Here is a 12,200-nt window from a genome sequence, read left to right as displayed (position 1 = left end):
AACTTTACTGCCCATTTCATGACTGGCAGCAGGTTGTTGAGTCTGATGATGGAGTGTGCTGTTAGTGATGGATTGTTCAAGGAAAGCTACATTCAGCAGGTACTGATTCAGATTAATTGTTTATCTCATTGTCTTTCCTGAAGGGTCAGAATGAGTGAGACTGTCAGCTGAAAAAGGGCAAGAACTGATCCAGGCCTGCGTTTTGGGACCGTGGCCTTGCAACATGGGGGACAGAGAAAAATCCAAAATTGAGCAATCCCACATGCTGTTCGATAACTTCATCCAAGCAACAACCTGCAAAGGCACATTCAAAGGTTTTCAGGAGCTATGTGAGATTCTAGACATCACCAAAATTGATTTTCACAACTTTTACCCCAAGCTTAAATCCAAACTCAATTACTGGAAAGCAAAAGCACTTTTTTCAAAACTGGATAAACGAGGAAGTCACAAGGATTACAAGAAGAACACAGCTTGTGCCAATACAAAGGTAAAACTGGAGTTTCCCATGCCGCCTCTAGACACACAGCCTCTTGTGCCCTTATTGGCTCTTTGAAGGAGCAATAATTAATCACAAGTTTGTGCTTTTTTCATAGTTTGTAATTTGAATCATCCTGCCTACGTCCTCGAGAAAAACACAAATCCACAGGCAACTCTCAATTGCTTCCCTAGAACTCAGTGTCTGTAGGCCAGTCAGTCAGGAATACATACAGGTCAGGAGAGTGGGGTTAGACTTGGATATAATAAACAATGTTGGGGTTGGGGAGGGTGGGATATTAAATGATGGACAAGAGAGTGTGATTAGATTGGGGGATAATAGTGTGGAGAGAGAGTGGAATTAGACTGGGGGATAATAAACTGCGGGGAAGAGAGTGGAATTAGTATGGGGGATAATAAACAGTGCGAAGGGAGGGTGGGATATTAAAGGATGCGGGAGAGAATGGGATTAGACTGGGTTATATATTAAAGTGAAACGAAGAGTGGCATTAGGCTGTGTGGGATATGAAAGGATGTTGGGAATGAGGTGAAGAATGGGATGGGATATGAGATGTGGGACCATGGTGGGGGCAAGTACTGAGGAGGGGGAATGCTTGTTGTGAATGGGTGAAACTACACTATGTGCTTTCCGAAGGATGATGTAAATCTTTGCTTGTTAACCATTCCTTACTGCCCTACTGATCAGTAACGCTGCACCTCAGCTGCTGCCCGACACCAGTTGATATTCTCTGACTTGTATTCGCCCCACTAACTGCGGCTTCTGTCCACCAACCTGCAGTGTCTGGTGATTGGAGCTGGTCCTTGTGGCCTGCGAACAGCCATTGAGCTGGCATTCCTTGGAGCCAAAGCCATCATCGTAGAGAAACGGGACACCTTCTCTAGAAACAATGTCTTGCACTTGTGGCCATACACTATTCAGGACCTGCGCAACCTGGGAGCAAAGAAGATCTATGGGAAATTCTGTGCCGGAGCCATTGACCATATCAGTGAGTTCCTATCTTCCTATCCATTACATTGACATTACATTTAACCTGGAGAAATGTGACCCATTAGAATTTATCAGTTCTATAATCAGTTCAGAATCTGCCTGTCTGGAAGTCAATGGGAGATTCTGGGAACAATGGTAATTGTCTCTCCTGGATTCTCTACATAACTCTCCATCTGTCGCTCACAAATCCTGATTCTCGCAGACTCTCAATGACCCTCCTCGTCTTCTCAACTCTCCCCAGCCCTATTTTCCCAGTTTCTCCCTCCCCATCCCTATCTCATTCCCTTGTATGCCCATCTTCCCCATCTGTCCGCTTGTAGTCCCATGTTTCCTGTCCCTCCCTACATCACTGTATTCCCTAAGTTTTTCCCATTATCCCTGTCATTCCCCATCTCTTCCCATGTCCATGTCTTCCCCATCTCTCCCTTTTATCCCTGTCTTGCCCATCTCTTTAATTCCACTCTGACCACAGGTAAATGCCAGAGGACAGCTAACGTGGTTCCACTCTTAAAGAGGGTTGGTAGAGATAGAACATAGAACATAGAAAAGTACAGCACAGTACAGGCTCTTTGGCCCACGATGTTGTGCCGTGGAATAATCCTAATCCAAAAATAAAATAACCTAACCTACATTCCCTTCAATTCACTGCTGTCCATGTGCATGTCCAGCAGTTGCTGAAATGTCACTAATGACTCTGCTTCCACGACTACCACTGGCAAAGTATTCCACGCGCTCACAACTCTCTGGGTGAAGAACCTCCCTCTGACGTCTCCTCTATACCTTCCTCCTAACACCTTAAAACTATGACCCCTCGTGGCAGTCAATCCTGCCCTGGGGAAAGGTCTCTGGCTATCGACTCTATCCATGCCTCCCATTACCTTGTACACCTCGATCAGGTCACCTCTCTTCCTCCTTCTCTCCAGAGAGAAAAATCCAAGCTTGGTCAACCTCTCCTTATAAGACAAGCCCTCCAGTCCAGGCAGCATCCTGGTAAACCTCCTTTGCACCCTCTCCAAAGCCTCCACATCTTTCCTATAATAGAGCGACCAGAACTGGACACAATATTCCAAGTGTGGTCTCACCAGGGTTTTGTAGAGCTGCAGCATAACTTCACGGCTCTTAAATTCGATCCCCCTGTTAATGAAAGCCAAAACACCATATGTTTTCTTAACAACCTTATCCAGAAGATGAACCAGAAAATTACAGACCATTGAGTATCATGTCAGTGATAGGGAAACTGTTAGAGAAAAGTTTGAAGGAGTGAATTAATATCCACTTGGAAAAGGCATGTGTTAATTAGGGATCATCAACATGGCTTTGTCAGATGGAGCCATGACATGGAGGTGCCAGTGTTGGACTGGGGTGTACTAAGTCAAAAATCACATGACACCAGGCCATAGTCCAACAGGTTTATTTGAAAACAGAAACTTTTAGAGCTTCGCTTCTTCTTCAGGGGTTAGTGAGAGAGGTGGAAACAGACACAGAATTTATAAGTAATAGATCAAAAGGTCACACCATTAATGAGGATGTATTAAACAAACATAAGATGCTGTTAAATCTTTAATCAGTTAGAATATGTAGGTATGTTTTAATATGTATGTGTAAATCCTTGAATTTATTTCAAGTCACAGTCCTGAGAGAACTAAAGTTTATATCAGTGTAAAAAAGAGGTGACATTTTAGGTCAGACAATGCATGTTAAGTGTGAGGTCTTGTTTGACAATCTGTGTTTTTGTGTGTGTGTGTGTGTGTGTGTGTGTGTGTGTGTGTGTGTGTGTGTTTTTGTGTGTGTGTGTGTGTGTGTGTGTGTGTGTGTGTGAGAGAGAGAGAGAGAGAGAGAGAGAGAGAGAGAGAGAGCGAGTGTGAGTGAGTATGTGTGTGTGGAAGGAGGCCACTCAACCCATCATACTTGCGCCAGTTTTATTCTCTAATAGTAATCCCCTTTCTCTGCATGGCCTCTACAATTTCTCCAAATAATCTTCCAGTGCCCTTTGAATGCCTCAATGAAAGGGTTAATAACAAGGAAGCATAACTTTAAAGTGAAAAACAAGAGATTTAGAGGGAATTTGAAGAAAAACGTTTACACCCAGAGAATGAGATAATAAAGTGTACAGCTGGATGAACACAGCCGGCCAAGCGGCAACAGAGGAACAGGAAGGCTGTTGTTTCGGGCCCAGACCCTTCTTCGGAGGGTGTCTGGAATACACTGTCTGGGACAGTTGTTGAGGCAGGAAACATTGTAATCTTTAAGCCAGTGGATTCCACATACTAGCTACTCTTGTGTGAAAAAGACTTTTCTCACATCACCCTTACTTCTTTTGCACACCACTTTAAATCTATGCCCTCTTGTTCTTGTTTCTCTTCCAAATGGGAACAATTTCACCCTTTCTCCAGCATGCTCATGAATTAGAACATAGAACATCGAACAATACAGTGCAGAACAGGCCCTTCGGCCCTCGATGTTGCGCCGACCTGTGAACTAATCTAAGCCTCTCCCCTTACACTATCCCATCATTATCCATATGCTTATCCAAGGACTGTTTAAATGCCCCTAATGTGACTGAGTTAACCACATTGGCAGGCAGGGCGTTCCACACTGTTACCACTCTCTCAGTAAAGAACCTGCCTCTGACATCTGTCTTAAATCTATCACCCCTCAATTTGTAGCTATGCCCCCTTGTACAAGCTGAAGTCATCATCCTTGGAAAAAGACTCTCACTGTCCACCCTATCTAATCCTCTGATTATCTTGTATGTCTCTATTAAATCCCCTCTTAGCCTCCTTCACTCCAATGAGAACAGACCCAAATCCCTCAGCCTTTCTTCATAGGGCCTGCACTTCAGACCAGGCAACATCCTGGTAAATCTCCTCTGCACCTTCTCCACTGCTTCCACATTCTTCCTGTAATGGGGCGACCAGAACTGCACACAATATTCCAAATGAGGCCGTACCAGCGTTTTGTACAGTTGCAGCATGACCTCATGGCTCCGGAACTCAATCCCTCTACCAATAAAACCTAACACACCGTAAGCCTTCTTAACAGCGCTATCAACCTGAGTGGCAGCTTTCAGGGATCTTTGTACATGGACACCAAGATCCCTCTGCACATCCACTCCACCAAGAATCTTTCCATTGTCCCGGTATTCTGCCTTCCTATTATTCCTCCCAAGTGAATCACCTCAGATTTATCTGTGTTAAATGCCATTTGCCACCTTTCAGCCCAATTCTGCAGTTTATCCAAGTCTCCCTGCAACCTGCAACATTCTTCTACACTGTCCACCGCTCCACCGATTTTAGTGTCATCTGCAAACTTACTAACCCATCCACCTATGCCTGCATCCAAGTCATTTATAAAAATTACAAACAGCAGTGGTCTCAAAACAGACCTTTGAGGCACACCACTATATTCGGACTCCAGGCTGAATATTTTCCATCAACTGCCACTCGTTGCTTTCTTACAGAAAGCCAGTTTCTAATCCAAACTGCTAAATCTCCCTCAATCCCATGCCTCTGTATTTTCTCCAATAGCCTACCAAGTGGAACCTTATCAGAGGCTTTACTGAAGTCCATGTATACCACGTCAACTGCCCTTCCCTCATCCACATGCTTGGTCACCTTCTCAAAAAACTCAATGAGGTTTATGAGACATGACCTGCCCTTGACAAATCCATGCTGACTATCTCCAATCAAATTGTTGCTTGCTAGATGATTCTTAATCCTATCTCTTATAATCCTTTCCAAAATTTTTCCTACAACAGATGTAAGGCTCACAGGTCTATAATGACCTGGGTCATCCCTACTGCCCTTCTTGAACAAGGGCACAACGTTTGCAATCCTCCAGTCCTCTGGTACTAAACCTGTAGACAAAGAGTACTCAAAGATCAAGGCCAAAGGCTCCACCACCTCTTCCCTAGCTTCACTGACAATCCTCTGAAAAATCCCATTCGGCCCAGGGGATTTATCTACCTTCACACCTTCTAGAATTGATAACCCCTCCTCCTTACTCACCTTAATCCTTTCAATTCTAGTAGCCCGTAACGCAGTCATCTCCTCTACAATATTCTCCTCTTCCTCGATGAAAACAGATGAGAAATAATCATTGAGCACCTCTCCAATCTCCACAGGGTCCACACACAACTTCCCACTTCTGTCTTTGACTGGCCCTTTTCCCACCCTAGTCATCCTCTTATTCCTCACATACCTATAAAGCTTTAGGGTTCTCCTTTATTCTACTTGCTAATGTCTGTTCATGTCCCTCCTTGCTCTTCTTAATGCTCTCTTTAAATCCTTCCTAGCTAATCTGTAACTCTCCATCGCCTCATCTGAACCATCTCGTCTCATCTGAACCATCTCGTCTCATTGTCACATAAGCCTCCCTCTTCCACTTAACAAGAGATACAATTTCTTTAGTAAACCACGGTGCCCTTACCTTATCACTTCCTCCCTGCCTGACAGGGACATACCTATCAAGGACACGCAATATCTGTTCCTTAAACCAGCTCCACATTTTGACTGTTCCCATCCCCTGCATTTTGCTAACCCATTCAATGCCTCCTAAGTCTTCCCTAATTGCATTATAATTGCTCTTCCCCCATCTTTAACTCTTGCACTGTGGCATGTTCCTATCCCTTTCCAGTGCTAAAGTAAACATAACCGAATTATGGTCACTCTCTCCAAAGCGCTCACCTACCACTGAATCAAACACCTGGCCTGGTTCATTACCAAGTACCAGATCTAGTGTGGCTTCCCCTCTTGTTGGCCCTTCGACATACTGAGTCAGGAAACCCTCCTGCACACATCGGACAAAAACTGATCCATCTGACGCACTCGAGTTATAGCATTTCCAGTCAATGTTCAGAAAGTTAAAGTCTCCCATAATGACCACCCTGTTCCTTTCACTCCTGTCCAGAATAGTTTTGCAGATCTTCTCCTCCACATCCCTGGAACTTTGCGGAGGCCTACAAAAAACCCCCAGCAGTGTTACCTCTCCTCTCCTGCTTCTGACCTCAGCCCATACCACCTCAGTAGACGAGTCCTCATCAAAAGTTCTTTCAGCCACCATTATACTGTCCTTGACTAACAAAGCCACACCTCCCCCTCTTTTACCACCTTCCCTGACCTTAATGAAAGATCTAAACCCTGGAACCTGCAACATCCATTCTGGACCTGGCTCTATCCATGTCTCCGAAATGGCCACAACATCAAAGTCCCAGGCACCTATCCATGCTGCAAGCTCACCTCCCTTATTCCGGATACTCCTGGCGTTGAAGTAGACACACTTCAATCCAGCTTGCTGTCTGCCAGCACACTCCTGTGACAGTGAGCTGCTGTCCATGTCCTCCCTACACTCATCCTCCTGTGTACTAGAACTACACCTCAGTTTCCCATCCCCCTTCTGAGCTAGTTTAAATCCACCTGAATAGTACTAGCAAATTTCCCAGATAACAAAGTTTGGAGCTGGATGAACACAGCAGGCCAAGCAGCACCTCAGGAGCACAAAAGCTGATGTTTCGGGTCTAAACCCTTCATCAGAGAGGGGGATGGGGAGAGGGTTCTGAAATAAATAGGGAGAGAGGGGGAGGCGAACTGAAGATGGAGAGAAAAGAAGATAGGTGGAGAGGAGAGTATAGGTGGGGAGGTAGGGAGGGGATAGGTCAGTCCAGGGAGGACAGACAGGTCAAGGAGGCGGGATGAGGTTAGTTGGTAGGAAATGGAGATGCAGCTTGAGGTGGGAGGAGGGGATAGGTGAGAGGAAGAACAGGTTAGGGAGGCGGGGATGAGCTGGCCTGGTTTTGGGATGCAGTGGGGGGAGGGGACGGCTGGGCTGGTTTTGGGATGCAGTGGGGGAAGGGGAGATTTTGAAGCTTGTGAAGTCCACATTGATACCATTGGGCTGCAGGGCAACTCTCTTGTCAATCTCTTTCCCACTGCAACTCTCTTGTCCACCTATCTTTCCTCTCCATCTTCGGTCCGCCTGCCCCCTCTCCCTATTTATTTCAGAAGCCTCTCCCCATCCCCCTCTCTGATGAAGGGTCTAGGCCCGAAACATCAGCATTTGTGCTCCTGAGATGCTGCTTGGCCTGCTGTGTTCATCCAGCTCCAAACTTTGTTATCTTGGATTCTCCAGCATCTACAGTTCCCATTATCTCTCATAGCAAATTTCCCACCCAGGATATTAGTGCCCTTTTATTCAAGTGCAGACCGTCCTGTTTGTAGAGGTCCCACCTTCCTCAGAATGAGCCCTAATTGTCCATATACCTGAAGCCCTCCCTCCTGCACCATCCCTGCAGCCATGTGTTCAGCTGAAATCTCTCCCCGTTCTTTGCCTCGCTATCACGTGGCACAGGTAACAAACTCGAGATAACCACTCTGTTTGTTCTAGCTCTCAGCTTCCACTCTAGCTCCCTGAAATCCTGCCTGACATCCCTATCCCTCTTTCTACCTATATCGTTGGTGCCTATGTGGACCATGACTTGGGGCTGGCCACCCTCTCCCTTGAAAACCTCTGTCAAATCTCCGGCTAATGTTCTTCTTTTCAAAGAGAACAGTCCCAATTTCTTCAGTGTCTCATCATAACTGAACTAATTCTTCTGTGTAAATCACTTATGGACTCTCTCTAATGGATTCACATCTTGCCAATAATGTGGTGCCCACATCTGTACTCAGTCCTCCAACTGAGGTCTAACAAATGTCTTAAACAAATTCAACATCAACCCCTTGCTCTTCTACTGCCTATGCCTCTATTAATAAAGCCAAAAATGCTGTATGCTTTATTTACTGTTCTCTTCACCTGTCTTGCCACCTTCAATAATCAATACCTCCAAGTCTCCCTCTTTCTGTGAATTATTTTTCTTGTTTTGCTCCTGTCACTCCACATGATGCATTCAAACACATTTCCAGATAACCTATTTAGTTCGGTTTCTACGCATATGTTCCAGAGGTTGACCTCTTTATGAAGACGTTCAACACATAACCTTTTGACTGCGGTTTCTAACCTGAGAGAACAGCCTTGTAGCTCACTGTGAGGCTTCCATTGTTGAACATCTGATTCAAGTGAAGCTGAGGAGCAGCAGTGAATTGGATGATGTAAGGCCCACAAGCACAGAATGTAATAAGCAATGGGCTGATTTGCAGGATCTGAGTGTGAGTAGTATCAGGGAAGTCTGTTTGAACACATGGAGTACTGTCTGTTCACAACTGTTTCTGCACTGACAGGTATTCGACAGCTGCAGCTTGTCCTGCTTAAGATTGCCTTGATCCTGGGCGTTGAGATTCATCTGAATGTGGAGTTCCGCGGACTGCTCCCACCCAGATGCCAGAATAATTCAAGTAAGTGAATTTAATAGAGACACAGGGTGCTGTGTAATGGTCCTGGAAGTGGTAGGGCGGTACATGGGAATGGCAGGGGAGAGGTTTTGGGGACATGTGTGTGTATATATGGTGGCGTCCAACTATGTATGAGGAACTGTTGGAGGTGAGGTTGTGCGGGTGTGTCTGTGCAGTTATGAGTTTGGTGTTGCCTCTGTATGTGAGTGCGATGCGATCAGTATGTCTGTTTATCTGCATGTATTAGAGACTCTTAAGGTGCTCACGTATACACATACGAGGTTTTGTTGGTCAGGTATAGAAGGAGGTACCTTGTGCGAGGAGCTGTCATTGCATATATGTGTATGTGAAGCATTGTTAGTGAATGCATGTTTGTGAAATACTTTCTGTGTCTGTGCATCTGTGATTGTGTGTGTGTTTGTGTGTGTGAGAGAGAGATGGTGTGTGTTTGTGTGTGTGTGTGTGTGTGTGTGTGTGTGTGTGTGAGAGAGAGAGAGATGGTGTGTGTGTGTGTGTGTGTGTGTGTGTGAGAGAGAGAGATGGTGTGTGTGTTTGTGTGAGAGAGAGAGAGATGGTGTGTGTGTGTTTGTGTGAGAGAGAGAGAGATGGTGTGTTTGTGTGAGAGAGAGAGAGATGGTGTGTGTGTGTTTGTGTGTGAGAGAGAGAGATGGTGTGTGTGTGTTTGTGTGTGAGAGAGAGATGGTGTGTGTGTGTTTGTGTGCGAGAGAGAGAGAGAGATGGTGTGTGTGTTTGTGTGTGAGAGAGAGAGAGATGGTGTGTGTGTTTGTGTGTGAGAGAGAGAGATGGTGTGTGTTTGTGTGTGTGAGAGAGAGAGATGGTGTGTGTTTGTGTGTGAGAGAGAGAGAGATGGTGTGTGTTTGTGTGTGAGAGAGAGAGAGATGGTGTGTGTGTGTGAGAGAGAGAGAGAGAGAGAGAGAGAGATTGTGTGTGTGTGTGAGAGAGAGATTGTGTGTGTGTGAGAGAGAGAGATGGTGTGTGTGTGTGTGTGTGAGAGAGAGAGATTGTGTGTGAGAGAGAGAGATAGTGTGTGTGTGTGTGAGAGAGAGAGAGATGGTGTGTGTGTGTGTGTGCGAGAGAGATTGTGTGTGTGTGTGTGTGTGTGTGTGTGTGTGTGTGTGTGAGAGAGAGATAGTGTGTGTGTGAGAGAGAGAGAGAGAGAGAGAGAGAGATAGTGTGTGTGTGAGAGAGAGAGATAGTGTGTGTGTGAGAGAGAGAGATAGTGAGTGTGTGTGAGAGAGAGAGAGATAGTGAGTGTGTGTGAGAGAGAGAGAGATAGTGAGTGTGTGTGAGAGAGAGAGAGATAGTGAGTGTGTGTGAGAGAGAGAGATAGTGTGTGTGTGTGTGTGAGAGAGAGATAGTGTGTGTGTGTGTGTGAGAGAGAGATGTGTGTGTGTGTGTGAGAGAGAGAGAGAGTGTGTGTGTGTGAGAGAGAGAGATAGTGTGTGTGTGTGAGAGAGAGAGATAGTGTGTGTGTGTGTGAGAGAGAGAGATAGTGTGTGTGTGTGTGTGTGTGTGAGAGAGAGAGAGAGAGATTGTGTGTGTGTGAGAGAGAGAGAGAGAGATAGTGTGTGTGTGTGTGAGAGAGAGAGAGATAGTGTGTGTGTGAGAGAGAGAGAGATAGTGTGTAGAGAGAGAGAGTGTGAGAGATAGTGTGTGTGAGAGAGAGAGAGAGAGAGAGAGAGATAGTGTGTGTGTGTGAGAGAGAGAGAGAGAGAGTGTGTGAGAGAGAGAGAGAGAGATAGTGTGTGTGAGAGAGAGAGAGAGATGTGTGTGTGAGAGAGAGAGAGAGATAGTGTGTGAGAGAGATGGAGAGAGAGAGATAGTGTGTTGAGAGAGAGTTAGTGTAGTGTGAGAGAGAGAGAGAGAGTGTGTGTGGAGTTGAGTGAGAGAGTTAGTGTGTGTGAGTGAGAGTGTGTGTGAGAGAGAGATAGTGTGTGTGTGAGAGAGAGATAGTGTTGAGTGATGAGAGAGAGAGTGTGTGTGTGAGAGAGAGAGTAGTGTGGTGTGTGGAGAGATTGAGAGAGAGAGATAGTGTGTGTGAGAGAGAGAGAGATAGTGTGTGTGAGAGAGAGAGATAGTGTGTGTGAGAGAGAGAGATAGTGTGTGTGTGTGAGAGAGAGATAGAGTGTGTGTGAGAGAGAGAGAGATAGTGTGTGTGTGTGGTGAGAGAGAGAGTGATTGTGTGAGAGAGAGAGAGATAGTGTGTGTGTGAGAGAGAGATAGTGAGTGATTGTGTGTGAGAGAGAGAGAGATAGTGTGTGTGTGAGTGAGAGAAGAGTGTGTGAGAGAGAGATAGTGTGTGTGTGTGAGAGAGAGAGATAGTGTGTGTGTGTGAGAGAGAGAGAGATAGTGTGTGTGAGAGAGAGAGATAGATGGTGTGTGTGTGAGAGAGAGAGAGATAGTGTGTGTGAGAGAGAGAGATAGTGTGTGTGTGAGAGAGAGAGATAGTGTGTGTGAGAGAGCAGAGATAGTGTGTGTGTGAGAGACGAGAGATAGTGTGTGTGTGTGAGAGAGAGAGATAGTGTGTGTGTGTGAGAGAGAGAGAGATAGTGTGTGTGTGTGAGAGTGAGAGAGATAGTGTGTGTGTGAGAGAGAGAGAGATAGTGTGTGTGTGAGAGAGAGAGAGATAGTGTGTGTGTGTGAGAGAGAGAGATAGTGAGTGTGTGTGAGAGAGAGAGATAGTGAGTGTGTGTGAGAGAGAGAGATAGTGAGTGTGTGTGAGAGAGAGAGAGAGAGATAGTGTGTGTGTGTGAGAGAGAGAGAGAGTGTGTGTGTGAGAGAGAGAGATAGTGTGTGTGTGAGAGAGAGAGAGAGTTGTGTGTGTGAGAGAGAGAGAGATAGATGGTGTGTGTGTGAGAGAGAGAGAGAGATAGTGTGTGTGTGAGAGAGAGAGATAGTGTGTGTGTGTGAGAGAGAGAGATAGTGTGTGTGTGAGAGAGAGAGAGATAGTGTGTGTGTGAGAGAGAGAGAGATAGTGTGTGTGAGAGAGAGAGAGATAGTGTTGTGTGTGAGAGAGAGAGAGATTGTGTGTGTGTGAGAGAGAGAGATAGTGTGTGTGTGTGAGAGAGAGAGTAGTGTGTGTGTGAGAGAGAGAGAGATAGTGTGTGTGTGAGGAGAGAGAGTGTGTGTGAGAGAGTGTGGAGTGTGTGAGAGAGAGAGAGAGATAGTGTGTGTGAGAGAGAGAGAGAGAGAGGTGTGTGTGAGAGAGAGAGAGAGATTGTGTGTGTGTGAGAGAGGAGAGAGAGAGAGATAGTGTGTGTGTGTGTGTGAGAGAGAGAGAGATAGTGTGTGTGTGTGAGAGAGAGAGAGATATAGTGTGTGTGTGAGAGAGAGAGAGAGATAGTGTGTGTGTGTGTGAGAGAGAGACATTG

At 45.7% G+C, this 12,200-nt stretch overlaps 1 protein-coding gene across 2 annotated transcripts in view; it reads left to right on the top strand.

Moving 5' to 3' along the window:
• LOC125460785 (protein-methionine sulfoxide oxidase mical3a-like) overlaps positions 1-12,200 on the top strand; it is a 374,391-nt gene that overhangs the window by 71,093 nt on the left and 291,098 nt on the right. For both annotated transcript variants that reach the window (XM_059652260.1, XM_048548699.2), the window contains 3 exons: positions 144-487; positions 1,274-1,481; positions 8,698-8,811. In XM_059652260.1, coding sequence (XP_059508243.1) covers positions 224-487; positions 1,274-1,481; positions 8,698-8,811 — 586 coding nt within the window. In that variant the 5' untranslated portion in view covers positions 144-223. The remainder of the gene's footprint in view (positions 1-143; positions 488-1,273; positions 1,482-8,697; positions 8,812-12,200) is intronic.

The sequence above is a fragment of the Stegostoma tigrinum genome, chromosome 18 (genome assembly GCF_030684315.1).
Source record: "Stegostoma tigrinum isolate sSteTig4 chromosome 18, sSteTig4.hap1, whole genome shotgun sequence".
Taxonomy (NCBI): Eukaryota; Metazoa; Chordata; class Chondrichthyes; order Orectolobiformes; family Stegostomatidae; genus Stegostoma; species Stegostoma tigrinum.
This window is presented reverse-complemented; position numbering and strand designations above follow the sequence as displayed.